The sequence below is a fragment of the Vicugna pacos genome, chromosome 1 (genome assembly GCF_048564905.1).
Source record: "Vicugna pacos chromosome 1, VicPac4, whole genome shotgun sequence".
Taxonomy (NCBI): Eukaryota; Metazoa; Chordata; class Mammalia; order Artiodactyla; family Camelidae; genus Vicugna; species Vicugna pacos.
In genome coordinates, this window is record NC_132987.1 from 65,322,830 (window position 1) to 65,343,355 (window position 20,526).

At 41.6% G+C, this 20,526-nt stretch overlaps 1 protein-coding gene across 4 annotated transcripts in view; it reads left to right on the top strand.

Annotated features, from left to right (window-relative positions):
• Positions 1-20,275, top strand: part of HACD2 (3-hydroxyacyl-CoA dehydratase 2) — a 91,884-nt gene extending 71,609 nt beyond the window's left edge. Inside the window, exons 5-9 of one of the 4 annotated variants that reach the window (XR_012074084.1) lie at positions 7,403-7,524; positions 8,954-9,132; positions 17,242-17,418; positions 18,766-18,812; positions 19,512-20,275. Coding sequence is in view for 1 of the 4 variants with exons in the window: in XM_006215759.3 (XP_006215821.2) it covers positions 7,403-7,524; positions 8,954-9,132; positions 17,242-17,324 (384 nt within the window). In the remaining 3 variants the exon portion in view is untranslated. Of the gene's footprint in view, positions 1-7,402; positions 7,525-8,953; positions 9,133-17,241 lie in introns of all 4 variants that reach the window. The other 3 variants (XR_012074083.1, XR_012074085.1, XM_006215759.3) reach the window with 3 other exon arrangements.
• Positions 20,276-20,526: the final 251 nt, after the last annotated feature.

Genomic DNA, 20,526 nt, shown 5'->3' on the forward strand with positions numbered 1-20,526 from the left:
CTCCACCTTCAAGTCACCATTTTTCCTGTTTCATTAATCAGTATTTGTGGGAGTGATTCCTGCCTCTATCAGCTGTCTCTGTTAACTATCAAATGCGATTCTCTACTTCTGTCATTTCTTTGACACGTATTAGTTGGTATCCTGCTGTAAGGAATAGCTTTCCCTTTCTCTCATTTGTTTATTCATTTCTTTATTTTATTTATATCAGTTTGGACTATGAATTGCTATATAATCCAGTAGACTGTAACCTGTATTTACTTTGATGCTAAAGTTGTCTGTGATTTGGCCAGTGGGAACCCTTTCTCCTTGCCCTTTTGACTTGTCTTCATCATTCATTGAGCATTTCCTTACTTTCCAACAAAAAGATTTCCAGACTTAACTTCCCCTACCCCAGTCCTAGAATCAGTCATTTTGCCAAAGAACCTGGTTCCTTTCAGTGGAGGATGGTGCATTTAGGACTCAAGATCTAGGTAGTTGAGGTGCTCCTTGTTCCTGGGATGTTATTGCTTCTTGATCCCCTCAGTAGAGAAAGCTAGATTATATGTGTATGATGTATATGTGTACATATACATATACTCGTACACATGTACATTTAAAAGTATATAGCTGGGTGTGTATATACATATGTGTGTGTGTATATCTATATACTCATGAGCTCATACCAATTCCTCCAATTACGATCCAACAATCTAACACCTTGGTGTTCTTTCTAGCATTCTCCCTACCATGTTTGTAAATACCATCTTCAATAGCGAGAAGTACTTTTTTTAATATATTGATTTATTTGTTCATTAGTTTATTAGTTACAACATGTAACTAATTTTCCAACCACACTAGCCATCTCTTCTACCTGCCACTACTCCCTCACCTCCCCATCCTCAATTGCAAAAGGGGTGTTCTCCCCGCAGCAGCAGGGGTGTATGTGTGTGTCTGAAACCCAAGAGGAAAAGTCAGAACTGTTCCGAGTTTGGGGGCACAACTTTTGTAAGCCTCGCTTTCCTCATCCGTGAAGTGGAGATTCGATGAGGTAATGCATATTAAAAAGTGACTGACATATAGCATGAGTTCAGTAACTATTTATTAGGTATAATTATTTTTACTGCTGTTGTCATCGTAATTATTAAAAAGAGATTATTCCCCCCCTAGAATTAAAAATGGGCAAAAGACATCTCTCAAAAGAAGATGTACAAATGACCAACAAGCACATGAAAAAATGCTCATACATATAAAAATTCTAGTACATGCTACAACATGGATGAACCTTGAAAGCATTATGCTAAATGAAACAAGCCAGACACGGAAGGGCACATACGTATATTCTACTTAAGTGAGGCGCCTAGAATTACCAAGCTCTTAAAGACCGAAAGTAGAATAGTGGTTACCAGGAGCTAAAAGGAGGGAGAAATGGAGAGATATCACTTAATGGAAATAGAATTTGTTTGGGATGATAGAAACATTTGGAAATGGATAGTGGTGATGGTTGTACAGTATGGTGAATATTACTTAATGCCACTGAAATATACACTCAAAAAATATACACTTAAAAATACACACTTAAAATGTTAAATTTTAAGTTAAATATTTTTTATCACAAACCTGTTACTGCAATTTTAAGATGACACTAACATGAAAAAGCTGCCTATATGTATCCTTTTAGGAATACTTCCTTTTTCCATAGCATACACTGGTTATAGATACATTGCTGCCCCTAACCGCCAGCAAAACATGCACACGCGCACGCATGCACACACACACACACAGACACACACACACACACACACACACACACACACACAGTCTGCTAAAGGAAGATTGAAGAATGATACTTGTAGAGGTGAACAGGCAGGGAAAGTTGGGGAGTCAAATGGATCTAGAACAGAGTTGGCTTGTGGGCGACATGTAGCCTGCAATTTGTGATGATTTTTACCTTTTTAAAAGGGTGTAAAAAACAAAGAAGAATATGTGACTAAGGCCACATATGGCACAAAGCCTGAAATATTTGCTATTTAGCCCTTTTCAGGAAAAGTTTGCCAACACCTGATCTGAAGTGTTGCTGTGGACTGAATCGTGTCCCCGAAATTTACACGGAAACACTAAGCCCCAGTGAGATGGTATTTGGAGGGGGCCTTTGGTAGGCGGTTAGGCTTAGATGAGGTCATGAGGGCAGAGTCTTCACCATGAGGTTCAGGCCCTCTAAGGCACTAGTATCCATGCACATAATACCTTTTACATATTCTGTGGGAGAGCGTCTCCCTCCCTACCATATGACAACACGGTGATAAGACAGCCAGCTGCAAGTCAGGAAGGGGGCCTCACGAGGAAGCAGACGTGCTGGCACCCTGATCTTGGACTTCAGGAGCCCCGAGAAAATACATTTTTGCTGTTGGCACCCCCGCCCCCCAGTCTGTGGTGTTTTACTGTGGCAGTCGGAGGAGACTAAGATAAACATACTTCTCCCAGTTCTGCCGAGAACTGACTCGAGTCCTCATCTACCAGAATCTCTCCACAAGGGAAAGGGGTATCAAGAAGAGCAAAGAATGCTCACCAGAAAGCATGATCGGGGGCTTTCTCTGAAATACCCAGAGGGGGAAGCAGTAGGTCCCAAAATGCCAAGAAGAATAGGGTTTCTACAAAAAAGATTTTCTTCCGTGGCACCATCTGTTTTTCTTTGAATGTAATAAAAGTGACAGCTTTTCATGTACTAATGCTCCCTGAGCCTTTTAAAGTCAAACATATGATGCTATTTGGTGTAAAGGTTTTCCTCTTGCGCCCATTTGTTTCTCCAGCTTGAATTTCTATGTAAACTCCTTTGGCTAAATTACACAAACCACCCACACCACGTGTCTCCTCCCTCGCTGTAGAGCAGGGGGCTGAAACCTGCTGTCTGCAGCATGGAGGGTCCAACACGCAGCTCCCAACACCAGGCAGAGGAAGATTTCCTGGCCGGCCAGGGCTGCTCCGTGTCCACTCCTCCATTTGTGCCATGATTGTGAACAGGCAGCTTTGAAACATGGCTTCAGGACATTTTTGGTCAGCCTAGCCCAAACCTGCCCTTTGTCTCCTTTTCCTTTGTAAACCTTGATAAATTCCCTTCTCCCCTTTTGCCCTAAATGCCTCCTTCTCCCATAAAAGGCAATAATATATATGTATTTAAAGTAAACATTTTATTCCTTTAAAAACAACTTTATGGAGGTATTAATTTACATACCAGAAAGCTAACCCATTATAAGTGTGAAAGTCAGTGCTTTTTAGTAAACTTACCAAGTTGTGCAACCATCACCATAATCCAGTTTTAGAACACTTCTGTCACCACAATATGATCCCAAATGCCCTTTTAAAGTTAATCCCTATTTCCATTCCCAGCTCCTGAAAGCCATCAATCTACTTTCTGTCTCTAGATTTTCCTTTTCTGAACATTTCATGTAAAGGAAATCATACAGTGGGTGGCGGTTAACATTTGGCTTCTTTCACTCTGCATCATGTTTTTGAGGTTCATCTGTGTTGTAACGTGTACCAGTGTATCTTTCTTTGTTTTGCTCAATACGGTTCCATGGTGTGGATGTACATCACGTTTTGTTTATCCATTCACCAGTTGCTAGACATTTGAGTTTTTACTCTTCTGCTATTATGAACAACACTGCTGTGAACATTTGCGTGCAAATCTTCATGTGAACATACTGAAACTCGTATTCTTGATAATTAATCAAATTATGTTTCTAGTTCTTAATTAAAATGCATCTGAGTTGAACTTTTTATAATCCTAGTCCTTTGCCCCTCAAAAAACCCTCAAAGTTAAAATGGGCTTTTTTTTTCAACTTACTTGAGGCTACCAGTTGATTCTTTTTCTCTGAGTCACTGGCTCTTCACAGAAGGGAAGCTCCCTACTTGTTAGAAAAATGTTCCCAGCTCCTGCTTTCCAAAAAAAGGAAAGAAAATACAAGATATCATTCAGGTTAAGGAGCACTGATTGCGCATATTCCTCACATCCAGACCTATGTCGAGGGCTGAGGAAGCCAACTGGCGTGAGACCTAGACCCCTGAAGACCTTGCCATCCAGCAGGGTAGGCAGGGGGCCGGCAGTCGAGCCAGGGAATTATTCCCCTTCTACACATTCAGCAGTCAGTAAAGAGAGGAAGTCTTTTAAAAAGTTATTCTCTCCTCTCCTGCCTTCTTTGAGAAAGGAAAATTATTTTAAAGAAGTACTATTAAAGTCTCTACCCTTTTTTTCCCCAACTAAAAGAAGTTCAGCTCCTGCAAGGAAGTTAGTATCAGCCAGAGTTCGTGCCTTTGCCACGTGCAGGTTGTGTGCACACACCTTCCAAAGCGTAGCAGCTGGAAGCCCTCACTGGCTACCATCCAGGTCGGCCTCCCACCCTTCGTAGGACTCGTTCCTGAGTGGCCTCAATTTGGATATGACCAGGGCCTTGGAGCACACAGCTTCATGAGGTGGCCTATTTTATCAGTCAACTGGTTTGTTACATAGTTTTTCTTATTTTGAACTTTTTCCTCCCTGTTAATTTTTTCCATTAGTCTCATGCCTGTTGCACATGATACCCTTTTGCCTATTTTGAAGTAGTTGACCTTCTTCCTGGTTCCAGAGTAAGCTCTGCTAGTTCAGGGGCTCTTATAATGGACTCTGATCCCTCAGTGGGGTCTAATCTGTTTAGAATAATCAGAGTGAGAGACTGTTGTAGACAAATACTGGTTGGCTGGTTTGAACAGCCAGCTACGTGCACCTTGTTGACTCATGTATGAAACTGTGGAACCAAAAATTCCAAATCTGTTGGATTCATAAGCTCAGTCTTCTCCATTCAGTACTAAAGTCGTGTTGCTGTTGCTGAATCACATTACTTTATATTTAGCCTTGTTAAATTTGAGCTTACTGGGTTTGTTTTTAAGAACCCTTTTATTGTTAAATAATGCATAACATAAAATTTACCATTTTAACCATTTTTAAGTTCACTTGCACTAAGTACATTCCCATTGTTATGTAACCATCTTCACCACCCATCTCCAGAACTTTTTTCATCTTCCAAACAGAACTCCATACCCATTAAATAATTATTCCCTATTTGCTTTCACTCCCAGTCCTTGGCAACCTTCTGTCTCTACTTTCTGTCTCTGAATTTGACTACTCTGGGTACCACATGAGTGGACTCACATTTTTTAAATGGCTTATTTCACTTAGCATGAACTTTTGATGAATGTTTGGGTTGTTTCCACCTTTTGGCTATTATGATAATGCCGCTGTGAAATGTGGATGTACAAATATCTGTTTGAGTCTCACTGATCTTACTGGTTTTAACTCATTACATTCTACCCCTACTTTGTGTTATTGGATAACTATCTGCATATTAAATCAACCTGATCTCTGACTTTACCCAAGCCCCGTAATAACATGTTGTACTTCCTGCTGACCTGAAGCTATCATTTGTACAAAACAGTCATTTCCCCCATCCTTAGTCTTTTTAAAATTATGACGGTCTTCACAGCTGGATTCTGGGAACAGACATGTTTTCATATGCATCCTGAGTCTGAGTTGTTATGGCTCTTTTGGTTAAAGTCTAACAAGCGGGTATGTGAATCAGATAACCTCTAGGCTGGATCAGAGTGAGAGGCTGGGGGTTTGTTTGCTTTTCCCCTGTTTATTTGAAGGCTTCTAAGACTACTTAGAAACTAATATCAGGTATCAGAAAGCAGGGAACTGATTAGGATTGAATTGTTTTGTTCCACAAATATCTGTTCAGCTCCTATTTGTGAAAAGCACAAAGTGCTTTGGGGAATCAAAAGATGAATAAAACACGCTCCCTGCTTTCAAGACGATTATAATGCAAAATATTAGAAGAACTTCCTATTATAACACAAAGATCTTTAAGGAAGGCTTCAGCCCATAGGTGTAAAAACATATCTCCTTAATATGAAGAGGATTACAAAATACATCAAAAGGCAACGTATGCTCTGAAATTATATTTCAGTATAGATGGGTTTTAAGCAAGGATTTGGGGACAGACTGAAAAATGACACATGAATGCTTTAGAGGGCCTTAGCTTTTGCTTTGCTTGGGCTAATATAAGAGCACCAGGAAAACAAAAAGTACTCTTGCCCTTGACAGTATAAAATTCTTATTTTTAGAGAGTAGTAACTATGGATTTATGAAATTCTTTGTCAGAGCAATTTAGTTAATAGATATGTAAATGACTACTTACTTCATTGTGTAGGTGGATCGTTCCATGTACACTTTCTGAGGAAGAATATAAGTGCTAAATTAACATTGCAAATGCAGAGAAGCAAAAGTTCAGGTTAGAATGCCTTACCTTTGTTGTATTAGATGTTTGGAGTAAGACAGAGAAGATCCATCTTGTAACTGAAATTTGTTCAGTTTGCTCAATGGAATTTCTTATTCACAGCCAACTCTCTAACTGCCCTTTTTGGATGTGAGAAAATATAAGTGAAGTGGGGTGCAAGGTTGTTTCTCATTTTTTGGTTTTCAAGCCCCTGGGGTCATCATAAACCCAGCTGGGGTGGGATAAGGAGGGGGGTGCTGAAAGTTAATACCACAGTAATAAATTTTCATGCAAGATTTGCAGTCTAAGGCATCTTGTGAGAACATCCTCCCAAAAAATAATACTTAAGGCGCTTTTTTTTTAAGAATATTATTTTTTCAGTATGAAAACAGCTTCAGAAGAGGTTGGGATTCCAAAGCTCTTGTGGCTGTAACCATCTTCTGTGATCAGCATGGAAGCTTCTCTAATCCTTGAGTTAAACCAGACGTCATCTAGGGGAAGAAGTCACTGATGGGAGAATAAATGGGCCCTGCCTCATAGATGGTCTCCAGCTTCCCTCATGAATTCATCCTACCCCGAGAAGTAGCTTCATCTTCAGTTGTGTTTTAATCATTGTATTGCCCTTCTTTGAAATTTCCTCTAAGTTGTCATGCAAAGCAAATTAAAATCCCTGTTAATGGAAACCAAGCTTTCCACCCATTCACCCTTCTGCCTTCTTATCCAGCTGTTCTTGGCTCCCACTAACATCAGCTCACATTCTCCACATCAGGCCAGCAAATGAACATGCAGAAACTCACTCATCGTGTGTGTCTTCCTGTGGGCGACAGCTCGTATAATTCCCCCTCCCCACCTTCCTCATCAGTAAGCTGAGTTCCTTCTCACTTGCCCCATCACTAGGCTCTACACAGTTGTTGTCATAGGCATGTGTATGTCCCTTTCTGTGGCAGGCTGTTCTGGGCTGTGCTGCGGCCACTGAGGACAGAGACCAGGGGCTGTGTCGACTTCTTCAACCCAGCAGCTCTGCAAGGGGGCGGGGGCTGGGCTGCCCACATTGTGACTGCTTCTTTGTTAAGATGCTTTATGTGTTTGCTTTTGCTTTTGTTTTCCTTTTCCTTCAGGTACAGAGTGAAGACAGCGTCCTGCTGTTTGTCATTGCCTGGACAGTCACAGAAATTATCCGTTACTCCTTTTATACGTTCAGTCTGTTAAACCATCTGCCTTACCTCATCAAATGGGCCAGGTAAAGAAGTACACGGGATGAAGACTAACTTTCGAAATGACCTATCACTGTATTTTTCCTTTATTGCCTAAGTATTATTTTTATTTTTAAAAATAAAATTTTGTGTGAGAGACACGGGTTGGGTAGAAATCTGGTCTGTGGAATTTCATCAGGATAAGGGACTCTACATAACTTTGATTAATGGAAACACTTTTAAATTTTTTATCTCTACTTGTTTCTTTGAGATCAGTTCTTTTCAATTAAATTATTCAATAGAAATTTGATATTCCATCCCTTTTTTGTCCATATAAAATTTTACTGATGAGTTTCTGCCATTATGATAGCTTTTGGACCGAGTCGATTCTCGTGTCAATTTTGCCAACAAGATAACTCTCAAATTAATTTTTAATTAATAACAGATATTACATGTTAGTTTTAACATATTATCAGTTTATTTCGCTTTGATTATTTTTAGCAGTAATATGTGTTATGAATTGGGTAAAAGGCTGATAGTTTTCATCTGTTTATCTGAACTAATCTGTGAGACAGTTGTGAGCAATTTTCCGCTTTGGGAAAGACTACAGGAAGGACTGACAAAGCCAAAGGATCAAAATTGTCCTTGGGGCCAAAGTGCTTCATTTCAAAAAAGGAAAATGGTAGCTCCTAAACAATTTATGAGTTTAGTGTTTAAATAGAGACATAAACCAAATGTTTCCAACATTTCAAGCATGTGAACTTCTCTTTTCTTTTTTTTTTTTGCAGTAAACATTTGTATTAGGAAAAGGGGAGAATGGGAAAAAACATAGCAATTCCTAACCACACTGGGCAGGCTGGTGAAAGCTTTCTATCCTTGTTTCTATCCTCGTTTAAATTAGGATTTATTTTATTTTTCACAGTAGCACATACAGACATTTGAAAAATTGTAGCACTGCACATACGTTGGATGTGCCAATTTTTTTCAGTCTACAGACCCAACTTGGTGTACATCGTAGGGGTTCCTCGACATTGTGTTCCAGTACCTTCCCCCCAGCAAGTCCACGCCTACCCCACAGGGCAGGACCCTTTAATGTAAACCATGGCTCAGTGCCCCTACTATACCAATATTTGGCATCATCTTAGTTATTTTAAGTTGTTTTGAAGAGTTACTTTTTCAGTCAGACCAAATTTTGAGGCTGACCAAACACATTTATTTTATTTTAGGACATTCAGAAACAAACCTGTTTTGGCCCTTTTCAAAAACTAGCTCTTAAAACCTGAATTTAAGCAGTGGGTAAATAGGAAAATGTATAAGCGGTAGCTTTCTACAAGACCAGTATTGATTAGCGGAGTGGGGTGAGTCTCTCTACTAAAGCTGGTCTATGGCCATACCGCCCGGAATGCGCTCCACCTCGTCTTATCTCTACCAAAGCTGGCTTCGAACCTCAGTAATGAATGTTTTGTTTTGTTTTAGGTACACCCTTTTCATCGTGCTGTACCCAATGGGAGTGTCAGGAGAACTGCTCACAATATATGCTGCCTTGCCCTTTGTTAGACAGGCTGGCCTGTACTCCATCAGTTTACCTAACAAGTACAATTTCTCCTTTGACTACTATGCATTCTTAATTCTGATAATGATCTCCTACATTCCAAGTAAGTAAACAGTTATGCATATATTTATTTATGTTTTAAAAATTGGCTCTACAGTAACTAGAGTTAAAATGCCTTTGGTTGTTTTTTACACCATAAATCTAGTTTATTGGGAACACTTTGGTTTTTGTTGAATGCTGACTATCAGAGGGAATTTTCTCTGGTGGTAATTGAATAAAGATGAACCCTTCTCAGTAAAGCTGCCAAAATGCAGCCCTTCTCAGTGTGTGGGTTTGAAACAGTGAGTGCCAGGATAGGTTAACTGTCTAATGGAGGAAAGTACTGAGACGAAAGCAAAAAAAGCCATTAAAGGCCTCACCTTGACTTCTGTCTCTTGAGAACAGCTTGTTACAGTATTTGAAAAACACTATAAAGAGATTTTCACATTTTCACTATATCAAAATAGTTACTTCACTTCTAAGGAATCAGTAGTTAGCTAGAAACAACAATGCAAAAATAGATTAATTTATTTTTTCCTATATTTCTTATTTTCTTGTTTGGAAATAAGCACTTAAACCCATCTGAGCAGGGACACAGTGTTCTCTTCAGGATGGTTTCCAGTTCTTTTAATAGTGCTACTAAAGGTTTAAATATATGGATAATCAAAGGTGCCTATCAATATCCTCCATAACAGAGAAAAAAAGCCACATTTGAGGCTTCTGTGAAGTGAGTCCTGTTTGCTGAGGAAGAGTTGTTTATTCCTTTTCTCGAATTCTGACATCCGGTTGCAGTCCTACGATTGATTTGCACACGTGCAAAAGGATCTTGTTTTACCCGAGGATGTGTAAAGTTAACGGTTCTTCTCATTTAGCCACTTCCGTAGGCATTGTGACTCTCAGTCTTATTTTAGTCTGTAAGATGCTATATTCTCCCCTAAACCTCAGGTTAAATTCAGACTGGAGGGTTGGATTTTTCTTCAGCCCACAGCATTAGCTGAATGAATCATACTAACAGCCATAGATGACATGTTTGTGTCCCCCTGTGGAAAATTGCGTTTCATGCATTTTGAGAAAAAAATTACATCCGGATTGCACATGAACATTTATTTTAGAGAAGCTCTTGGATGCTGTTCTGCTTTATGGTTCATTTTCCACTCTTAATTTGTGATCAGGTCCTCCTCTCTGGTGCTGGAAACATAGTGGCTAAAGGCCATCTCTCTTCCAATGTAAAAGGTAGTTGATTTTCAAACAAACGATAAATACGGAAGAGTGTAAAATTTTAAGTAGTAAAAATTAACTTAGAGCTTTTCACCTTTCTAATTTTGTTTCCCTGGAGTTTTATTTTTCAGTCTCAAGAGTGACAAAGTTGCAGTGTTGCCTCATCCAGAGTAACAAATATTATCCCCACAGGGCATCATGAGATCTATTTAGATTCAACATAAGTCTTTGAATGAACAGGGGATAGATGCTGTATTGTGTGACTGGGAAAGGGGCAAGGAGAATATCATGAAGTCAAACCAGTAGCAAGGTGCTGCCACATTGACAGAAGTCCGGGGCCCCCACCTCAGAGTTGCTGCAAGATTTCTGGTCTGTTGAAGAAGGAGGGGCTTTATTCCAGGAACAGTTCTCCAGGGCAATCTGAGGCTGTCTGCACCCCCTAGTCTTTGGGCTCTGGTGGCCACCCGGCACCCAGCCTTCCGCCTCCGCCTGCTGGCCTCTCAGTGTGGGGAAGGTGCCTAGCCAGGCACAGGCTGCCCTCCCTGATGCTAGGATCCCCAGTTCTCTGGGATTTTCCTTCACTGCCTTCAAAGAGAGAAAACACAGATGTCAGGGCCAGCTGTCTGACAGAGTAGGGCAGCCCTCTCCTCTCAACAGACGTCTGCTTTCTTTACCTCAGTCCTGTCCCCCCTCATCAGCCTCCTTTTTGCTAAGAGGACTTGGTTCGGTTAAAGCCTGTGTCCTTTCTATTTTCAGGAAGCTTAAATCTTATAAAACAAGAAAAGGGGTTCATTTCAAGGACAGGGACTAAAAGGTTCCCTCCAAATCCCTAACTCCCCGCCCAGGCTCAAGATGGCATCGCAGACTGCACCCTCTGCTACACGTCGTTTGTGTCTGCTGGCACTCACTGTGCTCTGGCCTGAGCTGGTGGCCCTGCGTGTTTTCAGTAGTTTAGGTTGCTGATACTGAAGCCAGTTTGTACGTTCATTCCAGCCAACTGCACATTTCCAGCTTTCCAAAACTTTGTATTTATAGGAAGAAAATGCAGAGTTAGGAGAGGTTGCTGTTGACATGCAGTCTTCTTTACCAAATTTGGTTTCATTTCTACAACTTAAGTTTCTCTTAACCTTCTTTAGTGGGAAGTTGATGGTGTACATGTCTTACATAAAACAGCACGTCTCCTCTGTGGCCTGCCCTCGTGTTGCACTGTTGCACGTGTGGCCCATGTTGCGTCTGGCCCGTGAGCTGCAGCCCTGGGAGTTTTCTCATAATGGGTGCTTTGGAGTCCCTTGCAAGGTGCTCCCCTCCTGCTCTGCTGCAGTTGTACTATGAGTATGTACGGTATGAGCAGGGCTCAGTAGGCATCTAAGTCCTGTTTACACCCTCCCCGTCCCTCTATCCCCACAAATTGGTGAAAATTAGCTATAGAGGTGGGGGTTAAAAGAAAAGGCTGAGAAATGAGAAACATTGATGTAGGGTGAGGGCACTGTCCAGGTTGTCAGTAACCATAACCATGCCTATGATTTTTAGAGAAACAGAAGAAAGTCATCCCAGGCAGAGCATTTCAGGTTGCTCTGAGCTTCAAGTCTTCCTCTGTCTAGAGAGGAAGAGAGCCCATCTCCTTACAGGCTCCTGGACATGCACACATGCACAACCACCACCTCCATCCTGCATGTCCTGAGCTGCAAGAGCAGAGGGTAGAATTCCAAATAGCCTGTTTTCAGGTGGAGATTTTCATTGTAGTTAAAAGTAGTAGCCATGCATCTGGAATTGTTTCAGCCATTATGGTTGGATTCAGTGTGAACATGTGGGTAATTGAGATGGAGACAGTGTCACCCAAGTTCTGGTCACCAGGAAGTCACTACTGGAGCAGTAGAGAACTCCAGCCCAAGTGCCCCCGTTCTCCTGCCCCCGCCATGTCCCTTTCTCTTGGGCACTAAGAAACCTATGCAAGATACAAAGTGATGAAAGGCCAAACCTGGCCTCCATTTCTGAACCCTGACCCTCGGGAGCCAGCAAGCCCTTGCCTACAGGATGAGGGTATGTTTGGCCATCTTGCTGCCACTAAGGCCCTAATGAATGGCTTCTGAGTCACTGTCCTCCCTCAGACCCTATGAGGCCTTAGCCGCCTGTTATGAGGCTGTAGTCACAAATGCAACCAGCAGGAAAGTCCTCAGTGTACTTTGCCACAAAGTTGCCCTTTACTAAAGTATATCTATAGATACGTGACTGGCCCCACATTTTTAAATGATTACAATTAGCATTCCTTATGGTTTAATTATATCTTTGCTTCCAGTTTTTAGATTATAGAACTTGTCAAATTTTCTGGCTCTCATACCAAAATAGTTCTCTCACTGTTGAATTTTATGCACAAGCTGGGTCTTTTCTGTGAATAACTTCCTGCCTGTAAATAGTGAGTGGAGTGGATGGCTCTGCACCGAGGCCGCCTGTGCAGTTTATCAAATCTGTGTGCACACACCCACTGATGGCTTGGAGTACTTTGGAAGGATCATTTGAAATTTGGCCAACTTGGAACCCGTTTAAAAAGGAAGAAACTGTCAGAGGAGAGTTGGCTGTAGTAGAAATTACCTCCCCCAAAACACAGGTTACAGTCAAAAAGAAATAGAGATCAGTGCTGTTGGGAAGGGAAGGAAGGATAGTGTACACCCAAGACCATCTCACTGGAGTTTTTTACATGGTTCTTGAACCCCCAGTTTATAGTAACCCTGTGAAGGTCAGGTAGCTTAAACTGGCATTTCCCAGCAGGGACACTGTAGGCATTTGGGGTGGGACGGTTCTTAGTCCTGGGGGACTGTCACACATTGTGGATTTTGGCATTCCTGGCCCTGTGTGCTAAATGCCAGTAATCTCCTCCCTCCCATACTCTCCTCCGCCCCCATTTCCAAATACTCCCTACGGAGGCAGTACCACCCTGTTCATTTGAGAACCAGTCCTTTTTAAAGTCATCTAAACCCAGGGAACTATATTCAATACCTTGTAATAGGCTATAATGAAAAAGAATATGAAAAGGAATACATATGTTGTAACTGAGTCACTATGCTGTATACCAGAAATTACTGCATTGTTAACCAACTATACTTCAATAAAATAAAATTTTATATAAATGGAAAAACAAAAACAAAAACAACATAATTAAAACTGAGTAAGCTTAGGGAGGAGAAGCAAGATGGCAGAGTAGAAGGACACTTGCAGCTCACCCTTTCCCACCAGTACACCAAAACTCACATCTACGGACCTATTCAGCCAACCAGAGCACCTGCCGAACTCCAACAGAACATCGCCATCTTCAAAAGACAAAGACACCAAAAGTCTGGTAGGAAAAAAGGAATAAAGAAAGAAGAAAAAGCAAAACAATGTGGGACGGGTCCCGTGGGGAGGGAGCGGCAAAGGAGGACTGGCGCTCGTTCACTGGGGCTCCCTTCTCCAACGGAAAGGCCAGCGGGGCAGAGGGGGAGCCTCTGAGGCTCAGATCTGCCCTGCGCACCCCCATGACCGACAGAACTGAGTTAAATGGGCACAAAGGGTCCCCGTGACACCCAGCCCGAGACGCGAGTCGGCAGCTGGGGCCGGGACAGGCGACCCAGGCCAGGCGGAGGACAGGGGTGGCTGCACTGAAGCAGCCCCAGGGGACTGCAGGGGGCTGCGCACCGTGGCTGGGAGGGGATACGGAGCGGAACAACCTCTGTCCCCCATAAACTGCAGAAAAAGCAAAGCAACACAGCTGGTGTGCCCTGGGGTAGAGGGCGCTGTAGTCTGTCTCCTCAGACCTGCGCCGCCATTACTGGCGCTTCTCACAAGAAGAGAGGCAGGGTGCAGCCACAGCCGCCGTCTCCCCCATGCCTCCCCCTTGCGCAGCGCCCGCCCGGGAAGGGTGGGGCCGAGACCTGAATCCATGCCCAGGGGCTCCGCAGCTCCTAGGCAGGACTGAGACTTGTTTACAGCCCGAGGCAGATAGGATCTTTCTGTCCTGGCACCTCAGGGAACTCCTGCGGCCAAGACAAACAAGGAGCTGAGATTTGGCACGGAGCAGAGACGGGGCCGTTCCACGGTCTTCCCCGAGCCCGCCTTCGGGCACCGACGCGAGGCGGAGCTACCGGTGCCTGGAGAGGGCGGGTGGTCACCCGCCTTCCTGGCAAGAAAGCAGCACCTGACCACAGTGCTGGGAGGGGGTGCGATCTGCCCACCTGCCTCCCCTGAGTGCAGCATCTGACTGCGGCATCGGGATGGGGAGTGACCCGCCTGCCTGCCCACTGGGTAAGAGCTCAGCACCTGACCCAGTGTTGGGAGGGGGTGCAATCGGCTAGCCGACAGCCACTGGGACCAGCACAGAAGAGGGCGCCAACAGAGGGCCTCTGGAAACAGCAAGCTGAGTTTGCCAAACAGGGCGAAGACACAAAGACCTCTCGATAAAAATCATTAAGAGCACACCTTCTCCAGGAGAACTAGATAACTGATACTCCTTAAGCCACAGTGCCAGAGAGATAAGAGCAATATGAAGAAGCAGAGGAACCACTCCCAATTAAAAGATCAAGAGAAATTCCCTGAAAGCACGATCAAGGAAACAGACATTGATGGCCTACTAGATCAAGATTTCAAAAAAGGAGTGATCAAAGTACTGAAGGAACTAAAAGAAATAGTGTTTAGAGACATAAAATATGTCAAAAATGAAATAGAAACTATAAAGAAGAACCAAGTAGAATTAGTAAACTCATTTGCTGAGAGGAGAGCTGACCTAAAGGCTGTGCAAAGCAGGCTAGATAACGCAGAGGAATTAATAAGTGACTTAGAAGACAGGACAACAGAAAGCAACTGATCAGAAGAGCTGAGAGGAAAACAAATGAAAACAATATAAGGGACCTATAGGATAGTATAAAGCATGCCAATCTACGCATAATAGGGGCTCCAGAAGGGGAAGAAAGAACAAAGGGGGTTGAAAAGGTATTTGAAGAAATCATGACTGAAAACTTACCAAACCTAAAGAAGGAATCAGATATCCAAGTACAGGAGGCTCAGTGGGTCCCAAACAGGAAGAACCCAAACAGACCCACACCAAGACATATCATCATCAAGATGGCCAGAGTCAAGGATAAAGAAATGATCCTAAAGACAGCAAGAGAAAAACAAAGAGTGAGTTACAAGGGAACCCCCATAAGGCTCTCAGCTGATTTCTCTACACAAACACTACAGGCCAGAAGGGAGTGGCAAGATATATTCAAAGTCCTGAATGAAAAAAAGATGCAGCCTAGGATACTCAATCCAGCAAGGCTATCCTTTAGGATAGAAGGAGAGATAAAGAACTTCACAGACAAGCAAAAACTGAAAGAGTTTAGCAACACTAAACCCATGCTAAATGAAATATTCACAGGTCTACTCTAAATAGAAAAGAAGCAAGATGCTACAAAAATGAGAAACTCATAACTGGAAAGGAGATAACTGCCATGCATTACAAAAAGAATAAACACAAAATTGTAAAAGAAGACATTAAATCATTAAGGGTGGGAGAGGGAAGCAAGGAAAGCCACTGTGGAAAACAGTATGGAGATTCCTCAAAAGACTAGGAATAGACTTACCATATGACCCAGGAATCCTGCTCCTGGGCATATATATATCCAGAAGGAACCCTACTTCAAACTGACACCTGCACCCGAATGTTCATAGCAGCACTATTTACAATAGCCAAGACATGGAAGTAGCCTAGATGTCCATCAACAGATGACTGGATAAAGAAGGTGTGGTATATTTATACAATGGAATACTATTCAGCCACAAAACTTGACAACATAACGCCATTTGCAGCAACTTGGATGTTACTGGAGAATGTCATTCTGAGTGAAGTGAGCAAGAGAGAGAGAAAAATGCCATGTGAGATCGCTCATATGAGGAATCTAAAAATAAATACATACATACATACATACATACATACATACATACATACATACATAACAGAAACAGACTCATAGAGTACAAGCTTGTGGTTGCCGGGGGTGGCGGAGGGTGGGAAGGGATAGACTGGGATTTTAAAATGCAGAATAGATAAACAAGATTATACCGTGTAGCACAGGGAAATATATGCAGGATCTTGTGGTAGCTCACAGCGAAAAAAAAAGTGACAATGAATATACGTATGTTCATGTATAACTGAAAAATTGTGCTCTACACTGGAATTTGACACAACATTGTAAAATGATTATAACAATAAAAAATTGTTTAAAAAAAACTTGAGTAAGCTGTGAAATGCCTACTAAAGGATTATTTTAGCTTAAAAAAAAAAGTAATATGAAATGACCAAGAACAGAATCTCCAGAGCTTAAGGGCTTACATTTTACTCACGTTTTTACATCCAGATCTGGCTTAGAGGTGTTTAGGCGTATAATCCTTCCCCTCCTCAGTCTTTCCAAAGTACAGCCTTTCTTGGGAATTACTTTTTGGAAAGCCTCCCTATTCCAAGACTAAGAGGGTGACAGAGAGGGCAAGACAGAGTCAGGAGCCACGAACCTGGTCCTGACTGTCAGTGATTTGCTGTGAGACCCCAGGCAAGTGCCTACCATCTCTGGGACTTGAGTTCCTCCTCTATGAAAGGGAATAATAACTCCGTCACTAGAATTTTTCACCTAGTTGTTGTGAAATCAAAATAAATGTGAAGACGACGATGTGAGAGGGTGTGAGTATTATCTGCTGGCCCTGTGGCCTCTTGGTTGGTACCGATAGTGTCAGTAGTGCCTGTCATTCTAATCCACACTGCGCTTCCCCCTTGGCCAAAGTAGGGAAAGTAAATCTGTGCTTTTCCTCTCTTCCCAGGCCCACCTTGTCGCTGTCCTTAGTTGTTGGATGAGGAAGGAGTCAGAGACTCAGAGAAGCCCTCAAATCCAAGCGCCTTACGCAGAACTTACGATTTTAAATCATCTCCTTAACCTTTTCTTTCTTTTCTTTCCAGTTTTTCCCCAGTTATACTACCACATGATACACCAGAGAAGAAAGATCCTTTCTCATACTGAAGAACACAAGAAATTTGAATAGTTTCCTGCTTCCTCCACTCCCCCAGAAACAAACTTTCCAATGACAAAAAATGCTGCAGACTTTTTCAGTTCCCAATGCGTTTCACAGAAAATAAGTAAGAACTATTTTTAAAATACTAAAAAAAATAAATAATACAAAACAAAAACCAAAATCCAGTGCACATGGGCCTGGGATTTTATAAAAAACAGAAACAAAAAATGAAAGCCGTTACATAAAACATCCTGGCCGGCCCATGTCAGCATGCTCTTTCAGCCAGAGGTTCCCAATATTTATGGTGACGCTGGAAAGGGATTTGGGGTTTTATATCCTCCCGTTTCCTTTGTGTATCTGATAAATAAAGATCTGTAACACTAAATTCTTGATTATTACAGTCTGAGTAGTGAAGTTGTACCCACTGAATGCCCGGCTCGCAGCAGTTCTGTTCCAGTCTGCAGTGTGTTTAGCATTCCCTCTCAAAGTGCTTGACTGCATGCTGGAAGCCATTTGTCCTATGAAATGCTCTGAAGTTATGGCTGGGACCTACCCCCTCCTATCTAGTGAATGAATTATACAATGTATATGTTTGTGCAACTTCAGGGTAGTGCCTGTAATCAGAAAACAACTAGAACCCTTTTGTTTTTTTTTAATTGAGTCATTACTGCCTGCCACTTCGAAATGTGCTTGAATTAAATAAGTATGTGTATATTGTAGAGAAGCTACCTTATATGCGGCTCAGCCTCAATCATACTTTAACAAAATGACAGTTCTCAGAAAGGGAAAGCTCAGTTGCTAGTCAGTGACAAGTACCTTTCACAGTACCGTTCTCAGAACACCCCTGAGTAAGGTGGTCTGCCAAGAGCTGTTCTCACTTAGGGACCTGAAGCCAGTCTAGTCGCATAGGAGTAGAGAATCTGTTATTGAAAGCACATGGAGGTGTTACTTTAGAAATGGAGTCTGGAAGAACATTCAGGAATAGGTTTATATACCCTTATTATTTTATTTTTACATTTTGATTTAACTCTTCTGTTTGGATACTTTTCCTCATTTATGATCCCGTGTAGTTCCCACCCAAGCTTTTAAGTCCAGAGGCAGTGAAATGTCCAGTTGGGCAGTCGTGAGCTAAAAGCAGTATTGTCCCCGCATGGAGGAGCAGCCAAGAAATACTCTGGTCATATGGACATTGTCTAATTAATGTCATGTCTTCATACTTTAATTGCTAAACTGTGCATTTAAGACTCTTCAGGAAAGGGTGGCATGAAAATGTAAAGCCCAAGTTTAGACGTGCATTAGATTTTAAACACAGAATGTTCTTTATGGAACCTTTTTTGCTTTTTTTTTTAATTGGTTGATCTTTGAAAGTCTGGCTTACTAGCTTATTGTCTGGTTATCAGTTAAAATATAATTGCTAATATTTGAAGAGTGTCATAATGGAAAGCTGATTTTTAAATTCTTATTTTCATAGAAGCTCGAAAATGAGAAAACGTGCAGCCTAAAATGTAATGCAAGCAGGTGTGTAATAATTTCTTTTTTCAATTGAACATTTAAAATTCTGCTCTTTACCGCCAGCACTCTTAACTTGGGCATACTATGATTAGAATCTGTTGGTGTACTTGATAAACAAAATATGTGGGAAAGATTATTTTTAATGCTTTTTATTTTTCTTTTTCCAAAATATATTTCTACTGTAAAATAAAATCAGTTTGGGTTATATTAGCTTTATTACTTAATTTGGGTAAGGTTTTTTCATTTGTTTTTGGAATAAGTTATAGAAGATAGGATGAGAAATGTAGGTTTTCCAGGATTGCTGGATTGGAGGTTTTATTCAGGCCTCTCTATTATAATTTGTCACTACTTGTGAGAAACAGTCTGTGACAAATAGTGGTATTGCATCAAATCAAACTTTGGCAACAAGAATGCAGCAAACAACTCCCTTCTCACCAAGGGTCTCAACCCCAGTGTGTATTTTTGTCCATCAACATTTAAAATGCTCATTGCAGATAAGTCAGGCACGCCACCGTGTCCTTCAGTCACAACTCTCAGTAACTGGCTTATTTATCTCTGACATGAATTCATTTCTCTTTGGAAGTGGTGGTGGTCTTTTATGAACTGAGAACATCTCACCCCACCAGGTGTCACATCTTATAAAGTGTGAATGAGGAAGGTGTTGTTCTGGTGGGTATTTTGTCAGACTTACCGTTTTCATTTCAGGGCACAGTCAAAGGCATCATCTGCCCAGCTCCCCACCTGATTGGGTGTTTCACATCCCAGCTTTGGGGACCACCTTCTGGCAGAGAACTCTTTGAGGTACGCAGTAGTGCTTTGTAGACACGAGCTGCTAATCCGCATCTTGCTGTGTTCAGTTTACTAAGATTGGGATCATTCATTTAACACGCACTGACTATTATCAAAGGCACCGTGAAGAGTTAGTCATGGAACAAAGCACATCCTCCCCGATGAAACGTTCCTCTGGAGCAAACTTCCGACAGGAAGAGTTTAGATGATGTAGTGCTTAGAGGCACGTGAAGAGATTGTGCCCTCACTTCCACTTGGGTTTTTGGTTATTCATTTATAATTAAAGGTTGGCATTGATGTGGTACAACCTGCAAATTATTTTCAACTCTGAGTTTCAGATAAAACATAAGACAAAATCAGTACATACTGCTCCTTTGAAATTTGGGTAAAAAATTATACAACCGTATATATAGTCATTTTTATATTTTTTCTATGTTGTGAAAACCAAAACTGTAATTTTATAAGTCTTTGATTCACTAAAATTATATAATTTAAATGTATTTTTTGTATATTTAGAAATAAGGAGTTCAAAGACTATGCTTAACTTTCTATGCATGCATTTGGAAGCTGTTTTTACCTGACACTGTTAATGTAGTAATGAGTTGTATTCATAAAATACTGATCTATGTTGCATTTCAAAATAAACTGGCGTGTTGCTCTGCCTGGATTTGAAATACTGACCAGTGGGGTCTAGTGACTTTTTTTCACAATGAGTTGGCCTAAAAGTGGTGGTGTAGGATTATGGAAGAGTTTCAGTTCTGTTATGAATTCCAGCTTTCTCTTTACAGTTTTAAAATCTATTTCTGCTATATTTCTATTATAGATATTCATAATGGTTCTACACTTACAGGACAAATAGATTTATATTAAGAGGTTTCCAAGAAGTCATTCTACCAGTCAGTCTTCAAGCTTACCAAGCCGATCCCCAGCC